At 41.1% G+C, this 14,798-nt stretch overlaps 1 protein-coding gene across 1 annotated transcript; it reads left to right on the top strand.

The window, feature by feature from the left end:
• Positions 1-1,180: 1,180 nt before the first annotated feature.
• Positions 1,181-11,424, top strand: CHEK1 (checkpoint kinase 1). The gene is made up of 12 exons (XM_063138870.1): positions 1,181-1,261; positions 1,544-1,767; positions 2,220-2,284; positions 2,376-2,445; positions 3,619-3,807; positions 4,708-4,812; positions 5,680-5,775; positions 6,908-7,016; positions 7,292-7,469; positions 8,993-9,124; positions 9,923-10,024; positions 11,000-11,424. The coding sequence occupies exons 1-12, from the start codon at positions 1,197-1,199 to the stop codon at positions 11,093-11,095; spliced, it is 1,431 nt and encodes a 476-aa protein (XP_062994940.1). The 5' UTR covers positions 1,181-1,196; the 3' UTR covers positions 11,096-11,424.
• Positions 11,425-14,798: the final 3,374 nt, after the last annotated feature.

Here is a 14,798-nt window from a genome sequence, read left to right as displayed (position 1 = left end):
TGAGCGGGCGAGCTAGTGTAGGGATAGACAGACGGAGCCCTCTTTTGCATCCAGCAGAGAAACCCAGTAGCCACAAGAAGAGGAATAGAGTATAGAAACAGTGGTGAACTGCAGGAGAGTTGGAGCTCAACTTCTCTGTGGTCTAGTAACTTCTCTGTGGACTTATGTTCAAAGCAGATATGTGAAAAATGGCTTTTCCTTCCCATTCTATGTATCAGAAGTAAGCTCACTGTTAAATACAGTTACTCAGGAAGGGTGCATTATTATTTATTTATTTATTTATTTATATAGCACCATCAATGTACATGGTGCTGTACAGAGTAAAACAGTAAATAGCAAGACCCTGCCGCATAGGCTTACATTCTAATAAAACCATAATAAAACAATAAGGAGGGGAAGAGAATGCACCAAACAGGCACAGGACTGCATCCTTAGTGTTTTGCTGAAAGAGGCATCTGTTATATTTCGTTTATTACATTTCTGTACTGCCCCAATGGCCAAAGCCCTCTGCGCTGTTTACAAAAACTAAAAACCTTAAAAATGCAATATTCAACGTAATAATAAAAAACCTGGCTACCATGCAAACGTATAGAAAGACAGTGTGCAAACATACCCACACATATCTAAATAATTTTAACAATCGTCAATAAGAAATCCAAGAGCTGAATTAAAAACCTTATATGCTGCCAAATGCCTGAGAGTAGAGGAAGGTCTTAACCTGGTGCCCAAAAGATAACTATGTTGGCATCAGGCAGGCCTTGCTGGGGAGATCGTTCTATAATCGGACGGGGTGGGTGGTGGGTGGGGAGCACCACTGAGAAGACCCTCTCCCTTGTTGCCACCTTCCAAGACCCCCTTGTAGGAGGTACCTGGAGGAAGGCCTTAGTATACTGGTAGGGTCATGCTAGGAGAGGACCTCTGTCAAATATTCTGGTCCATGTAAGGCAGCCTTCCTCAACCTGGGCCGCTCCAGATGTGTTGGACTGCATCTCCCAGAATGCCCCAGCCAGCTGGCTGGGGCATTCTGGGAGTTGTAGTCCCACACATCTGGAGCGGCCCAGGTTGAGGAAGGCTGATGTAAGGCTTTATAAGCCCAAATCATGTTTTTTGCTCATTAAGAAACAACCTTTTAAATGATGATTGACTTACCCAATTCCTTATCTTGTTGATCTGTAGAGTGTGTGCTCTCTTTCAACATGGCGGTGCCTTTTGTGGAAGACTGGGACTTAGTTCAGACCCTTGGAGAAGGTGCTTATGGAGAGTGAGTATGTGTAGCTTATGCCACAGCATATAACATGTAGCTTATGAAGGTAGAATCCTGTTTGTACAGCAAGGGGGAGCTGTAAATTAAAGTTGCTGTTATGTTCTTCTGTTGGGTAATTGTACATATGAAAAATTGAGTTGCGGAGTCACTTCTGAGAAGGGGAGAAAATGTGGACTCTGGATGGTAGACAAAATGTAGACTAATTCTAGGCTTCAGCTACTTTAGCAATGATGTCCGGGACAGAAAGCCTAGCTGTAACTCTGCTTTCCTTCTCTTTAGAGTTCAGCTAGCTGTGAACAGGCGCACTGAAGAAGCAGTTGCAGTAAAAATCGTTGACATGAAACGTGCTATAGAATGTCCAGACCAGATTAAGAAGGAGATCTGCATTAACAAAATGCTAAACCATGAGAACATTGTGAAGTTCTATGGGCATCGGCGAGAAGGCACTATCCAGTATCTCTTTCTAGAGTACTGCAGTGGGGGAGAGCTCTTCGACCGAATAGGTACAGGAGGTTTTGTGGAGTAAAACACACACAGTCAGGACACAGTTGGGATGTAGCTGGTCTTGGCTGTCATGTTCTTTCAGGGACATGTAAATGCATCCAAAGCTAAGCACACTTAAAGTAAGCTAAAATCATTTTATGAACTTAAAAAAAAAATCCATGGTGCTTAAACTAAAATTGTCATTTGCTCTTTTAAATGTTAATGTGAAGCATAATCTCATAGAATAGTAGAGCTGGAAGGGGCCTATAAGGCCATCAAGTCCAACCCCCTGCTCAATGCAGGAATCCACCTTCAAGCATCCCTGACAGATGGTTGTCTCTCTACTACCACTAACATCTGCAGTCATAATAATTTCTGGACAAACAACCAGAATGTTCTAGTGGTTGGGGTTGGAAGGGAGAGTTGCTAACAATGTACATCCTCTTAATGATGAAATGGTATCTTCTTTCAGAACCTGATATAGGAATGCCTGAATCGGAAGCACAGAAGTTCTTCCACCAGCTTATAGCTGGTGTGGTAAGTTTATGCTGCTTTTTGAAGATAATGTGTGTGTTTTTTCCCCTTTTGGATAAAGGTGGAATTAATAGCTTGTATAATTTTTTTAAAGGTCTACCTCCACAGTATCGGAGTAACACATCGGGATATTAAGCCAGAGAATCTGTTGCTAGATGAAAGAGGTAAGAGACAAACCATTTTGTTCTAATAGTCTGAAAATCGGTGGAGGCTGGAAAATAGGAAAGGAAAATCTTGCTTTAAAAAAAGAAAAGCTAAACTCATTTCAGACTTTAGGTATAATCTATGCAGTCATAGGAAGTTGCCTTATACTAAGTCACACCATTGGTCTGTCTAGTCTAGTTTTGTCAACACGGACTGTCAGTGGCTCTGCAAGGTTTCAGGCAGGGGCCTTTGTCTAGCTGTACCTGCCTTCTTTTTTCAACAGTGTCCCACCAGATACCCTTGGGGACCCACAAGCAGGGCATGAAGGCAACAGTTCTCCCTTGTTTGCTCTCAGCATCCATCCCCCAGAAGTTTACAGCTTTTGGACTCAGAAAATTCCATTTAAGCTTTCAGACAGCTGACTTTCGATTTGGAGCAAGGAAATGATAGAAGACGTAATCCTACGGGATATTTCTCAGTCGCCACATTTAGGTGCGCTCTAGCCCAATTAAGGTGATACGCTTGTCTCTTTCATAAGCATGCGACAGAAGAGTGAGGGTGAGCGTGCTGAGCTCTGCCTCTTGTCACCATCATCTTTGTGCCGTGTCTTTGTAGTGGGAAGTCTTTTCTATTTGTGTCGATTTTCCAGGGTTCTAACTTGTGCAGGGAGCCTAGACCAAGGGCAGGCATCGGGTGCCCTCGAGATGTTTTGAATTACAAGTTGGTGAATTCCTGACCATTCGCCAAATTGATTTGGGGATTATGGGAGTTTAAAAACAACAACAACACTTTTATTGCAGTCAATAGACCATTCCAGCAAAAGTTACATACAAAAGGACTGAGCGTACATTTAACTATTAAAATGGGAGTTGTAGTCCTAAACACCTGGACGTCCCAAGGTTGCCAGCGCTGGCCTAGATGGATAGAAAGTCTCATTAAGCAGGTGGAGGGTTGTGATGGAGTAGGCAGAGCTACAGGCTCATCTTTGCTCTCCTCTCTTGTGTGTCCATAAAACACACAAGCGTAGTGCCTGAATAGGGCTTCTGTTAATTACACCAAAGATCCCTTTGTCCTGTTCAGCCTCATGGACCGTTTTTATAAGTTAAATATTACTGTCTTTTTAGATTGGTTTTACCTTGATGCATTTCAAGCAAAGATGGTGTGGTGATATATTACTTTTTTTTTTTGCTTAGATAACCTCAAAATCTCTGATTTTGGGCTAGCAACTGTGTTTAAGTACAATGGCCGCGAGCGATTGCTAAGCAAGATATGTGGCACACTGCCGTATGTCGCCCCAGAAGTCCTTAAAAGAAAAGAATTCTATGCTGAGCCCGTTGATGTTTGGTCTTGTGGAATAGTCCTCACCGCAATGTTGGCAGGAGGTAAGACCTACCCAAGTTTTAGCTCATTTTGTTAATTCAGATTTGTTTCATAAAACGAATTACAGAAATTTATACTACAGTGGAACAAATAAGCGGAAAGCTGTATGTATTATCTTCTGGGATTCAGGATATTTATTTAAAACTCTCTCTGGCCATACTCTGAAGGCTCAAGGAAGATTACAGTATTGTTTAGCACCAAGATGCTTACTGTCTGGAAGGCAATTCTAAGCAATGAGAATTGTTTAGAACAACTTTCCAACTTATTATTTTTATTTATTTATTTATTTAAAACATTTGTATCCCACCCTATATCACTAGGGTTTCAGGGCGGCGTACAGATAAAATCATACAATATAAAACAATAAATATACAGAGCTAAAAACAAATTAAACCATTAGCAGCTCGTTTGGGACAGGGTCATTAGTGGTGTTAAAATAAGGTTATTTTAAAGCCATTAATGACCCTGTTCCAAATGAGCTATGCAGGTAGTGTGAATATTAGTGACCCTGATATAGGGCAGTATCTTATTGCGGCCTAGCTCTTGTGGGGCCTGCAACTTTCATAATAGGTCTTGTTTCCAGAATGAGGCAGATCACTGGAACTTGCAGAAAGAACTCTGCTGACCTCTCCCAATCTGGAAATTAGTGTTTCTTGTTTGTTTCTGGGGTTATATTTAGAAAAGCAAATGCCCCTTTGTGCAAGTGGTGCGTCCCATGAACACAACAGCAGCAACGTAGGTGGAGCGGCCCCGTTAGATACGGCCTGTGGTTCTTGGGCATCTGTTTTCCTCTGGACATGCTAAAATTCATTCAGTTGAGGTCCAACATTCTACGCGTGTTCCGTCTTTCCTCCTGGATTATTCGGAATTCCTGCCTAAAACTGTGGCCTCCTTTCTTGCAGAATTGCCATGGGACCAGCCAAGTGACACATGTCAAGAATATTGTGATTGGAAAGAAAAGAAAACATATCTTTCACCATGGAAGAAGATTGATTCATTGCCACTAGGTACCTACATTGATTGACTGACTTTATATTTGCTTAGTGGTAAGGCTTAGTGCATTTGCTAAGAAACCAAAGTGGTATTTCTCTGAGTACAGGTCACACCCTTCAAAAGGCATCTAAAACCTCATGTCCTGATTCTTGTAAAAAAAAATTAAGAATTTATTTGAAGTTGTGTTGAAATAGAAATACTCAAAGCAGGTTTGAGGGCATTTCAGTTTAGTTAAACTTTGGGGGCAATCCTACAGGGTGCAATCCTATGAGGATAGTCGGCAGGCTCTGCAATTGGAGGCTGTTGAGTATCCCGTACATGGTAGCTGGAGCGCGGAGGCAATCTTTACCACTTCTTTTCAGCCACCCTGCATTTTTGCTAGATGGGCGATTTCACCCGTCTAGCAGCAGTGCTTTGGAGGGCAAGGGAAGGAGGCTGGGATGGCCATAGGAAAAGTTGTACAGCTACACCCCAGTCTCCTCCCATCCCGGTACCCAAAACCATGCTGGCTAGGAGGGGGATCGAGTTCCTGGGCTCAGATGTTGGAGCCCTGTTTCCAACACCGGAGCCCCGTAACTGAACAATCCTGTGTCCTCCTAGACACTGTCTGGGGGAAATAGGATTGGTCCCTCAGTTTTCTAATGGCATTTTTATTTAAACAAGTTTTGCCTGAATGACCAGGAAATTCAAAATATTTTTATTTGTTTGTATTTTGATTGTTTTTTTCTTTACTCTTCATCACTCAGCAAACTTTTTAAAATGCAGAACAGTTTATAAATTTTATAAATAAACAAATAAAAGTGTTGTTACAGAACCTGTCTGGACAGCACCTGAAGTTGTAGATCATATATAACTAATACTTTATTTTTATTTTTTTGCAGCTTTACTTCTCAAAATATTAACTGAGAACCCTGCATCAAGACTTACTATTGTGGATATAAAAAAGGATAGGTGGTACAACAAACCCTTAAAGAAAGGTAAATGTCTTTTAAAGCCACATTATAGTAGCATATCACTGCATTTTTGTAATTCTTAGGACATCTGCAGACAGTTTTATTACATCTCTATTCTGCGTAGTAGTCTAGCATATGCTGCTGAAAGGAACAAATTGTATTTTAAAAGGTCTTGATAGTTGTATGTTATGTGACCCAACTTATTTTAATTTTAACGGAGGTTAATACTAGCCTCTAAAATTTTCTTTGCTTTTGCGTATCCTTGTTGATTGGTCCCATTTCTCAAGTGTTGTTATTACTTAGGGCTTATTCTGAATTCTAGGTATATCCATGTTTAGTTTGAGGATAGACACAGAAATAAATCCTTCCCATATTATGATTCCACCCCCCCAGCCCCCGTATGAGTGACTTGTAGGAACAATCATCCGAATGAAAATTATGATATGGAAAGTGTAGTTTGTATTTAGATATTTATTAGCTCTAATGATGGAAAAGATTGTCAGTGTGCTAATTCTGCAGATAATTTAATTTGGTAGTACTCTCACTTGGCTTGCAAAGCTGATCCAAGTATTAATAAATCTTGCACAGATGGCTTTGAGTTTACATCAGTGTGCGCAAATACAAGTGAGACTTTGACACGCTAACCCACCCAGTATGGGTTCTTGTTGAACTGGCCGTTATTGTGTTGACTTTTGTGAAGGTGCACATTGTGTTGTCTAAATGCAGCGGGGTTTTTTTTTTTAGCATGGTGACTTGCTAACCATCCAGTGTGGCTTGTTAACCATCCTGAACAACCCAACAACAAGCCGTGGTTTCTCAAGGTGGCCTGTTTGAGAATAATAGACTACACTGCATGGTTAACGAGCCACCTTGCGGAAAACACACTGCATTCAGACAACACAATAACCCATGGTGGGTTAGCCTGTTGTGTGAACCCAGCCTTTGTATTTAGCTTTTTTCGGTGGGTGGGTGGGCCTCAGGAAGAGACACAAAGATAAACTGGCATATAACCCCAGAGAGATCAGGTGGGGAGGCTTGAGGATTTAGCCTAATGTTAAAAAAGCAATGAATTACTCAGGATTTATTCAGTCTTTAACAGTGTGAATGTCTAAAATTGTTTTTCTGAATGCTAGTCACAGCATGTCTTTCTCTGTAGGCATAAAGCGCCCTCGGGTCTCCTCAGGAGGACTATCTGATTCTCCTGGAGGTTTTTCTAAGCACATTCGATCAGATATGGACTTCTCTCCAGTTAAAAGTGCACACAGGTATAAATGTGTATACATATGCAGTGTGATCATATAAAAGATTATTGTGCTGTATAAAAATGGACCCAGGCTTCTGAGACTTAATGGCCAGTTTTAGATGAGAGACTCTCTAATTGGCATGGGAAAGGGAAATTGATCTAATAGTGCAATTATGATATTGGCATATTATATAGGACAGCGTACGTAGCAGTAACCCTTCAGAGTATACAGTACTGGAAAATGTGACATTGTGATATACTTTAGTAATATAACTACAATTGTTTTCATTGCTGCAGTGAGGATAAAAAGACGTGTTCCTATTCCCAGCCTGAGCCGGGCACTGGCCTTTCCTTGTGGGACAGCAGTCCAGCCAGTATTGACAAGCTAGTGCAAGGGATCAGCTTCTCCCAACCAGCCTGCCCTGAACACATGCTTCTGAACAGCCAGTTACTAGGCACACCAAGTTCTTCACAGGTACGCCATTGTCCAGTAGAACATCTCCCCCTATGAGGGGAGGTTATAACAGCTGTGATTGTTTAGCTTGCGGGGGGAAAGGAGGCCAAGAGGAGGCCTGATAGAGGTGTACAAAATTATGCATGATGTGGAGAATATGGATAGGGAAATATTTTTCTCCCTCTCTCATAATTCTAAGGGGTCATTGTGGTGTTACACCCCACAAGTCAGTTCCCAAATGTATGTCTGAAGTTTGTAAGTCTGTGGTTTTTAGAATGTTGGCCTGAGTGGGTAGAGTTAGAATGTCTTAGATGGGGGGAAGGAGTGATATATAAGGGAATGACTGAGGGGATTGAGGGAGACTTTAGGGTACTCTTAGGGCTCTCTGTGTGTTAGCACTCAATGTTTAGAGTACTTAAGGTCTGGAGAATTTGAGGTTCAGGGTAGAGAGTGGTGTCTTTGGAGTGTGGTGTGCACATAGTTGATGTATATAAAACAATACTGATAATAAAGAAAGCTCAAGAGTGATTGTGTGAGAGAAAGGAAAGCGCGTATGTGAATGGGTGAAAGGATTGGATGAGAGGTTTCAAAAAGGTTTTTAAATGTTTTATTTTGAAACAAAGCTTGTGAACTTTTAAAATAAATTTTAATCATTTTGTTTTAACTACCACAAAAATCCCACATGTCCGTTTGGCTTTTATCATCTGAAGTTTATACATTTAGCACCCACTCTGACAATAATTCACCTCAGCACATATAATTCACAGCACTTCAATTTATTATTGAAATCCTTCTCCATTTAACCCCTTTCTCCACATAGTTTGGAGGAAGGTGGTGTTTATCCGTCGCCTCAGGCGTATCAAGCGGTGGTGCTTGGCTTGAGCAGGGAGTAGCCTCGGCCGGGTCTGTTGTACAGAGCCTGTGTCGTGGCAGTCATCCCATGGAGCTGATGGGTGGGGGTTTCAGAACAGATAAAAGGAAGGATTTCTTTACACACCACAAATAAACCATGGGATTCAGTGGCTACTAGTCCTGATGGCTATGTGCTGCCTCCAATATCAGAGGCAGTCAGCCTATATACACCAATTGCTGGGGGACATGGGCAGGAGGATGCTGTTGTACTCATGTCCTGCTTGTGGGTAGGAACAGCCAGTTGGCCACTGTGTGAACTGGGGGGTGGGATGGACCCTTAGTCTGATCCAGCAGGGCTCTTATGTTCAGTGGCAATTTACAGTGTCTTGGCCAGTGGACCAGTAACTTCTTACTGAAACTTCTTCTGGTGCTTTTGCTTTCATTAAATCACATTTTTTCCTTTCACTTAACCCCGCCCACCCCCCATATAATTTATTTGGGTGCATGCACAAACCATGTACAGATTGTAATCTTTTTTATGAAAGGCCTTTAGCCTAATGACGATGATGATGCGGTTTTGAGGAAAACGTGGCATGCATCTTAAATTTTCAAAACGTATTGGTTTGAAGGGAATAGCTTTCATTGCTCACTTTCCACCTGTTCTTTGGCATCTTTGTCTTCCTTTCTCTCAGAACCCATGGCAGCGCTTAGTGAAGAGAATGACCCGTTTCTTTTTGAAACTGGATGCTAGCCAGTCCTACCATGTCTTGAAGGAGGTTTGTGAAAAGATGGGCTACATCTGGAAGAAAAGTTGCATCAACCAGGTATAAACCAGGAATGGAAATGTATGCACTTTTGGCTGGGGGACAATATACTTTAGAAATCATGCTGTTTTATTGAGTTCAAGGTTGTAGGGGTGATCTTTAGATATGTGGGGATAAACACCAGTGAACATTGTGGGATTTGTTGTGAGTGGAGAAGGAAGCATAGAGTAAAGACACAGACACCAGAACTTGAGTTAAACTAAGGGCCTCTTTATTTGAATAATATGGATAGTTCACCCAAGTTAAACTAGCTTAATAGGCGAGCCTTCTCCAAAGCCAGGAGCCAGGCCCCTTTCTTATATGACACTCTGCAAGTGCGGGGAGACCAGCCCACGTCACCCCCACCCGAAGCCTCACAGCTCGGAGTAGGTGAAGCCGGAGAGTCTCCAAAGGCAAACCATATCCTGACACTTGAGCCTCATAGCTTACTAGGAGCAGGTCCTCCGGATATGCCAATCACCAAAAGATGTCAGAGTGCTCCACCGTCCCTATTCTTATATATTGCCGATTCCTGCACATTCCTATACCAATCAACCTGTTTATCCCCTCTCCTCTCATAGCACTTCCAGTATGGAGTAGGCAAAAACCTGCCCTCATTGAGTGGGAGGGGAAAAAATCCTTCTCAGTCCTCCCTACAAAGAGAGTGGCTAGCTAATCCCGTACTAGGTTGATCTTTAGCCAGATGTGTGGGGATAATAAACACCACTGAACATTGTGGGATTTGTTTCTGATAAGCATAGTTATATTGCGTTGTAACCATTTTTCCTCCTGATAATAGTATTATTTTTTCCTTATAAGGTCACCATATCAACCACAGATAGAAGAAACAACAAACTGATTTTCAAGGCAAACTTGGTGGAAATGGATGACAAAATTCTCGTGGACTTCCGCCTGTCTAAGGTATGCCAAATTTAGCAAACACTTTAATTCCAAGAAGAATAGCAAGATTTTGGCATTTGTACTAGAACCCAAACCTGTTTTTAAAACCAACTTTTATCCTATTTATGACACAATATATAACAATTCTTTGATGTGAGTTGGGCATCTCCTGTTCCTACTCTCTGAGAGATTTGACAGGTATTTATTTATCTCGTATTTATTTATAGGATTACCAATTATGTCTAGATCCCACATTTTGTACCTTGCAGCGACAACATCACAAGTATTCTAAACCATATATTTTCTTTAATTTCATTGGTATCTGATTCCCCCCAAAAACCCCATTTAAAAGCATTAGTTCTGGTTGGCTCAAACTCAAAATAGGATGCTGTTTTAGCCTTCCAGATATTTTGGACTTCAACTTCCATCAGCCCCAGCTAGTTTGGCCAAAGATCAAGAATGCTAAGAGTTGTAGTCCAATTCTTGGAGGGCACCAGATTGGAGAAGGTGGTTCTATTCTATACACAACATCTTGTAATAGTAGACAAAATCTTAAACAATATCTAGATCCGAATGATACTTACCAGGTTTGAGAATCCATGTAACTGCCACACTTGGCTTTTTCTGCAGCCAGTAGCCTTGGTAACATTTCATTGGGGTTATGTTTACATTCAGATGAGTTATATCCATCGAGACAGCTAAATTCAAAATATATTGGCATTGATTGCTTTAACATTTTTGAACTCAGTTTATTTTTTAATATGTATTTGCTTAATTTTCTCTTAGGGCACTCAATCTCTCCTTTTTTAATATAGCTACTTCATAGAAAACGGTGCATGGTCTGCATAGATAAACAATCCAATTTTCTAACTGTCAAATATTAATATGATAATGGTGCTTCCTTCCCTCTGTTGTATCTGTAGATACCTCAGCTAATATGCAGAATTCCACCAACTCCCTCATTTTTAATGCTCTGTGTTGTTTTTTCCTATGTAGGGAGATGGTTTGGAGTTCAAGAGGCATTTCCTAAAGATCAAGGGGAAACTCACCGATGTCGTCAGTGCACAGAAGCTGTGGCTTCCGGTCACATGATTGCATTTTGTTTAGGAGCAGATTCATTTTGATTCAGTGTTTTCTGCTAAGGAACAGTTATGCCTGCCATTCCCTAAACTTCAGGCATTCAGTAGAAGTCTCTCGGTTTTCTGGTGATAACTCTACAAATAAAACTACATATGGCAATGGACAATGACTATTGTGAAGGTACACATTTCCAAAGGTTTGCTAGGGTATCTATCACTTAGTGATCATGAGGGTTGCCAGAGGCTCACCTTTGTTTCACTTTTTGACTCGAGTTCTTTGTGCAAGTCATTCAAATCTTTTTGTAAACCATGTCATCCAGAGTCCTATGTTTCCTTCTTTTCCAAAATACACACTGAAATGGGGGGGGAGGGAGGGAGGGAAGGAGAGCAAGGGGAGAGAAAGCTGCTTATTTTTAAAAGGTAACAAAAATCATCCTATCTGCTCTGATAACATTTATTTTTCGTAAATCTAAGCAACAGGTTTATATATATTCATAAATGTGACAGGCAATAGAATTTTCAGGTTTCAGATTGAGGACTTCATCAAAAGCACTTTTCCGTCAGGGCTTTCTGAATGAAGCTATACACTTCTAGTGTTTTTCTTTAGGTTTTTCACTTTCTTCATTCTAAAACAAATGCAAAATACAACAGGTGTTGTTAACATTGACTGTTCCCATTTTAAATAGGTGGGGTTTTTTTTCATTTCCCCACCCCCTGCCAAAATACATATGATCAGAGTTGTTGGGCCTCTGAAATAGAAATGTTTAAACAAGGTAGAGGTGAGAGCAATTAGCAATTCCCCCCATGTCACCATTTTCCTTTCTGAGATGTGCCAGACATCTCAGATTTGTGTTAATGGTGCGTGGATTTTTTTGAAGAGACAATAACCATGTGTCTGACTGATTATACTTAAAAGTACCATAAACAGATATAGAGAATAATAATGGGACAAGACACAAAGCTTGTTTCTGATCTTGCTTCTGGCTGGTTACACTTAAATCTGCAAAAATGTGAATTTTTAAAGTTCTTGTAAGAAAACAAAACAATGTACAAAATAAAGTATCTTTTCAAACTAAAAGAAAATGAATGATTTGCAGTATGTTTTGCACGTCTCTTTATTGACTCAAAAAGGATGATCCAGGAAATTTCCATTACAAAGTCACTTGGAAAAAAAGAATTGTGTATAGTGTATATACCACATTAAATTATGATGTTAGTTTTTTTTACAAGTTGTCAGTCCTACACACACAAACTCGCACTCAGCATTAGTCTATGTTAGGTGGATCCTGATGTGTTTTTGGGTGGTTTGCACAACTGGATTGGTTCTTGTTTACATTTTTCAAGAATCCAGGAAGGGAAGTAAAAGGTGATATATCCCATCTTTAGTATTCCTGACAAGACAGGACCAATGGAAGAAATTCTTGCCTGTGTAACTGAGAGATGCTCGAGGTGTGACAGGGCAGCTACTCTGAAATGGAGAAGTTAGGTCATTTTGGCAGGTAAAGTGGATTTTTAAAGAGAAGTTTAAGAATAAAATGCCTTTGTTTAAAGGCAGTAGGAAGAGCAGACAGAAGGATGGGGTTTTTTTTCAGCCTCTTCCCCTTCACCATTGTCTTGATGTGCTTTTCTGGGACAGAGAGCAACAGCCTATGGGAACTGCAAATATGTTAGTGATCACATAAAAAAATCATTTTTAGCATGATCAAAAGGCATGTTTTTCTCCCACATAAAGCGGCATGGAAAAATAGTGGAAGCACAGATGCTTGGATAGATAAAATTTTGGGATGGGACGTGAAACTAAGTCATCTTTAAATGTTGCCTTTGCAAGATCTGTATCAATTTCAAATAGTTTGTCAATATGAAAGGCGGTGGTTAAAATCTCTCTTTTTTTTGTTCACCTGCTTGGGTTGCCAAGTGGGAAACTGGTTTGATCAAAGCCCACATCCCTGTTAATGGTTCACTTTCTGCGTAGCAGGAGAACATAGCGCCTCTGCCTGGACTTCTGAAACATCAGGTGTAACATCAGCTGCTATTCTTCAGCTAGCAGTGGGAGGTATTTAGCAAGTGGCTTATACTGCAGCTAGTGAAAGAAGGTTCATTCCTTCCCATCTGGATTTGTCTCCTGGCTCCAAGAGTCATCCAAAGAATCCCTGTGGACCTTCTGATTATTTTATAGATAATCAGGGGTAAGTGAGAGTCTATAGAATTCGAGAACTGGGATAACAGGGAAAACAAGTTCTTCTAGACCCCCCCCCCCAAAAAAAAAGACTACTGGCCCCTGGCCTGTCCCAGCCATAATCTGGTGAAGGAGGCTTTGAATTCCTCAAATGCTATTTAGATCTGACTTGAGGGGTCCTTTTTGTGTCTTTTAACCTTTCAGCATGAACACTCAGATGAATAAAGGTTTGGCTCTTGGCTTCTTATTGATGCTTTCCTTTGCAGCAGGTAAGTGCTTAAAAGGGAGGGTGAAGGGAAGCCCAGCCAATTGGTAGGATTTTATATGAAGGGAAATACTAGCATCAGGATAATGTTTTGTAAACTGCCCAGAGAGCTTCGGCTATGGGGCGGTATATAAATGTAATAATAATAATAATAATAATAATAATAATAATAATAATAATAATAATAATAATAATATGCATCTGGAATAATAATAAATGCAGCTGGAATCAGAGGAATCAAGGTTTGTCAGCAGGTGGGAAAAGGATGTTTTACAAGCCAATCAAATGCTGAATTGTATAAATCCTTTCTTCAGCCTTCTGGACAAAATCAGGTTTATAGCTGCTTTCCCCAACCTCTTGTCCTCTATATATGTTAAATAGCAACTTCTATACTTCTCAGCTGGTATAGCTAATTAGCAATTGCTTGATTAACTTTGAAAAAGCAAAGTGCAGCTGCTATTTGCATTGCGGGGTGGTGGTGGACTCATTCACTCCTATGGGAGCTTTCTTTCTTCTCCATGCCAATACATGTGTGTATGTGTTGGGGCGGGGGGAATCCAGATTTGGGACTGCAGTAGGGAGCAAAAGTGTAAAGCTCTCTGCTCCCATGGCTGCATGCATGGCTGGTGTATCGCCTAGTTTGGCCCTGTGTCTTTTAAAAGACTTTGTCGCTCCAATTGCAGTCTGCAATGGTGGCTGGTGTCTCCTATGCCAGTGGGGCAGTGAATCCACTCTAAGTTTCAATCAGAACCAGTCGGAAGTCTAAAGGGTCCATCCAAGCTGCTGAACCCATTCTGGAGATAGGGCTCAGCTCTTCGGATAGCTCCTTTAGAGTTCTGACTGAAACCCAGGACAGATTCACTGCCCCACTGATATAGGAGCCACCAGCCACCACTGCCCGTCTCTATTACTGTTTTCATGCACAGCCACCCAGATTACAACATTTGCAGCAAGGACTTGTGGGCCAGGGGAGGGGAGAGAGGCATGCTGTTTTGCCAAAATGGCCCTCACCTTCTAGAGGACAGCTAGTGATGTAGAGTTGGAAAAAGAGCAGAAAAGGTTAACTAAACTGATCAAAGGGCTGGAGCAATGGAGCATCTCCCCTATGACGGGACATTACAGCAGCTGGGATTGTTTAGCTTGGAAAAAAAGTAGGCTAAGGGGAGGCCTGATAGAGGTGTACGAAATTATGCATGTGGGTAGGAAGACTTTTTTCTCCCTCCCTCAAAATGCTAGAATACAAAGGGCTCATCCCATGAAGCTAATTGGTGGGAG

The sequence above is a fragment of the Elgaria multicarinata genome, chromosome 12 (assembly GCF_023053635.1).
Source record: "Elgaria multicarinata webbii isolate HBS135686 ecotype San Diego chromosome 12, rElgMul1.1.pri, whole genome shotgun sequence".
In the NCBI taxonomy this organism is placed as follows: Eukaryota; Metazoa; Chordata; class Lepidosauria; order Squamata; family Anguidae; genus Elgaria; species Elgaria multicarinata.
The sequence above is the reverse complement of the archived record's forward strand: the minus strand, read 5'-3'. Positions and strand labels throughout refer to the sequence as shown.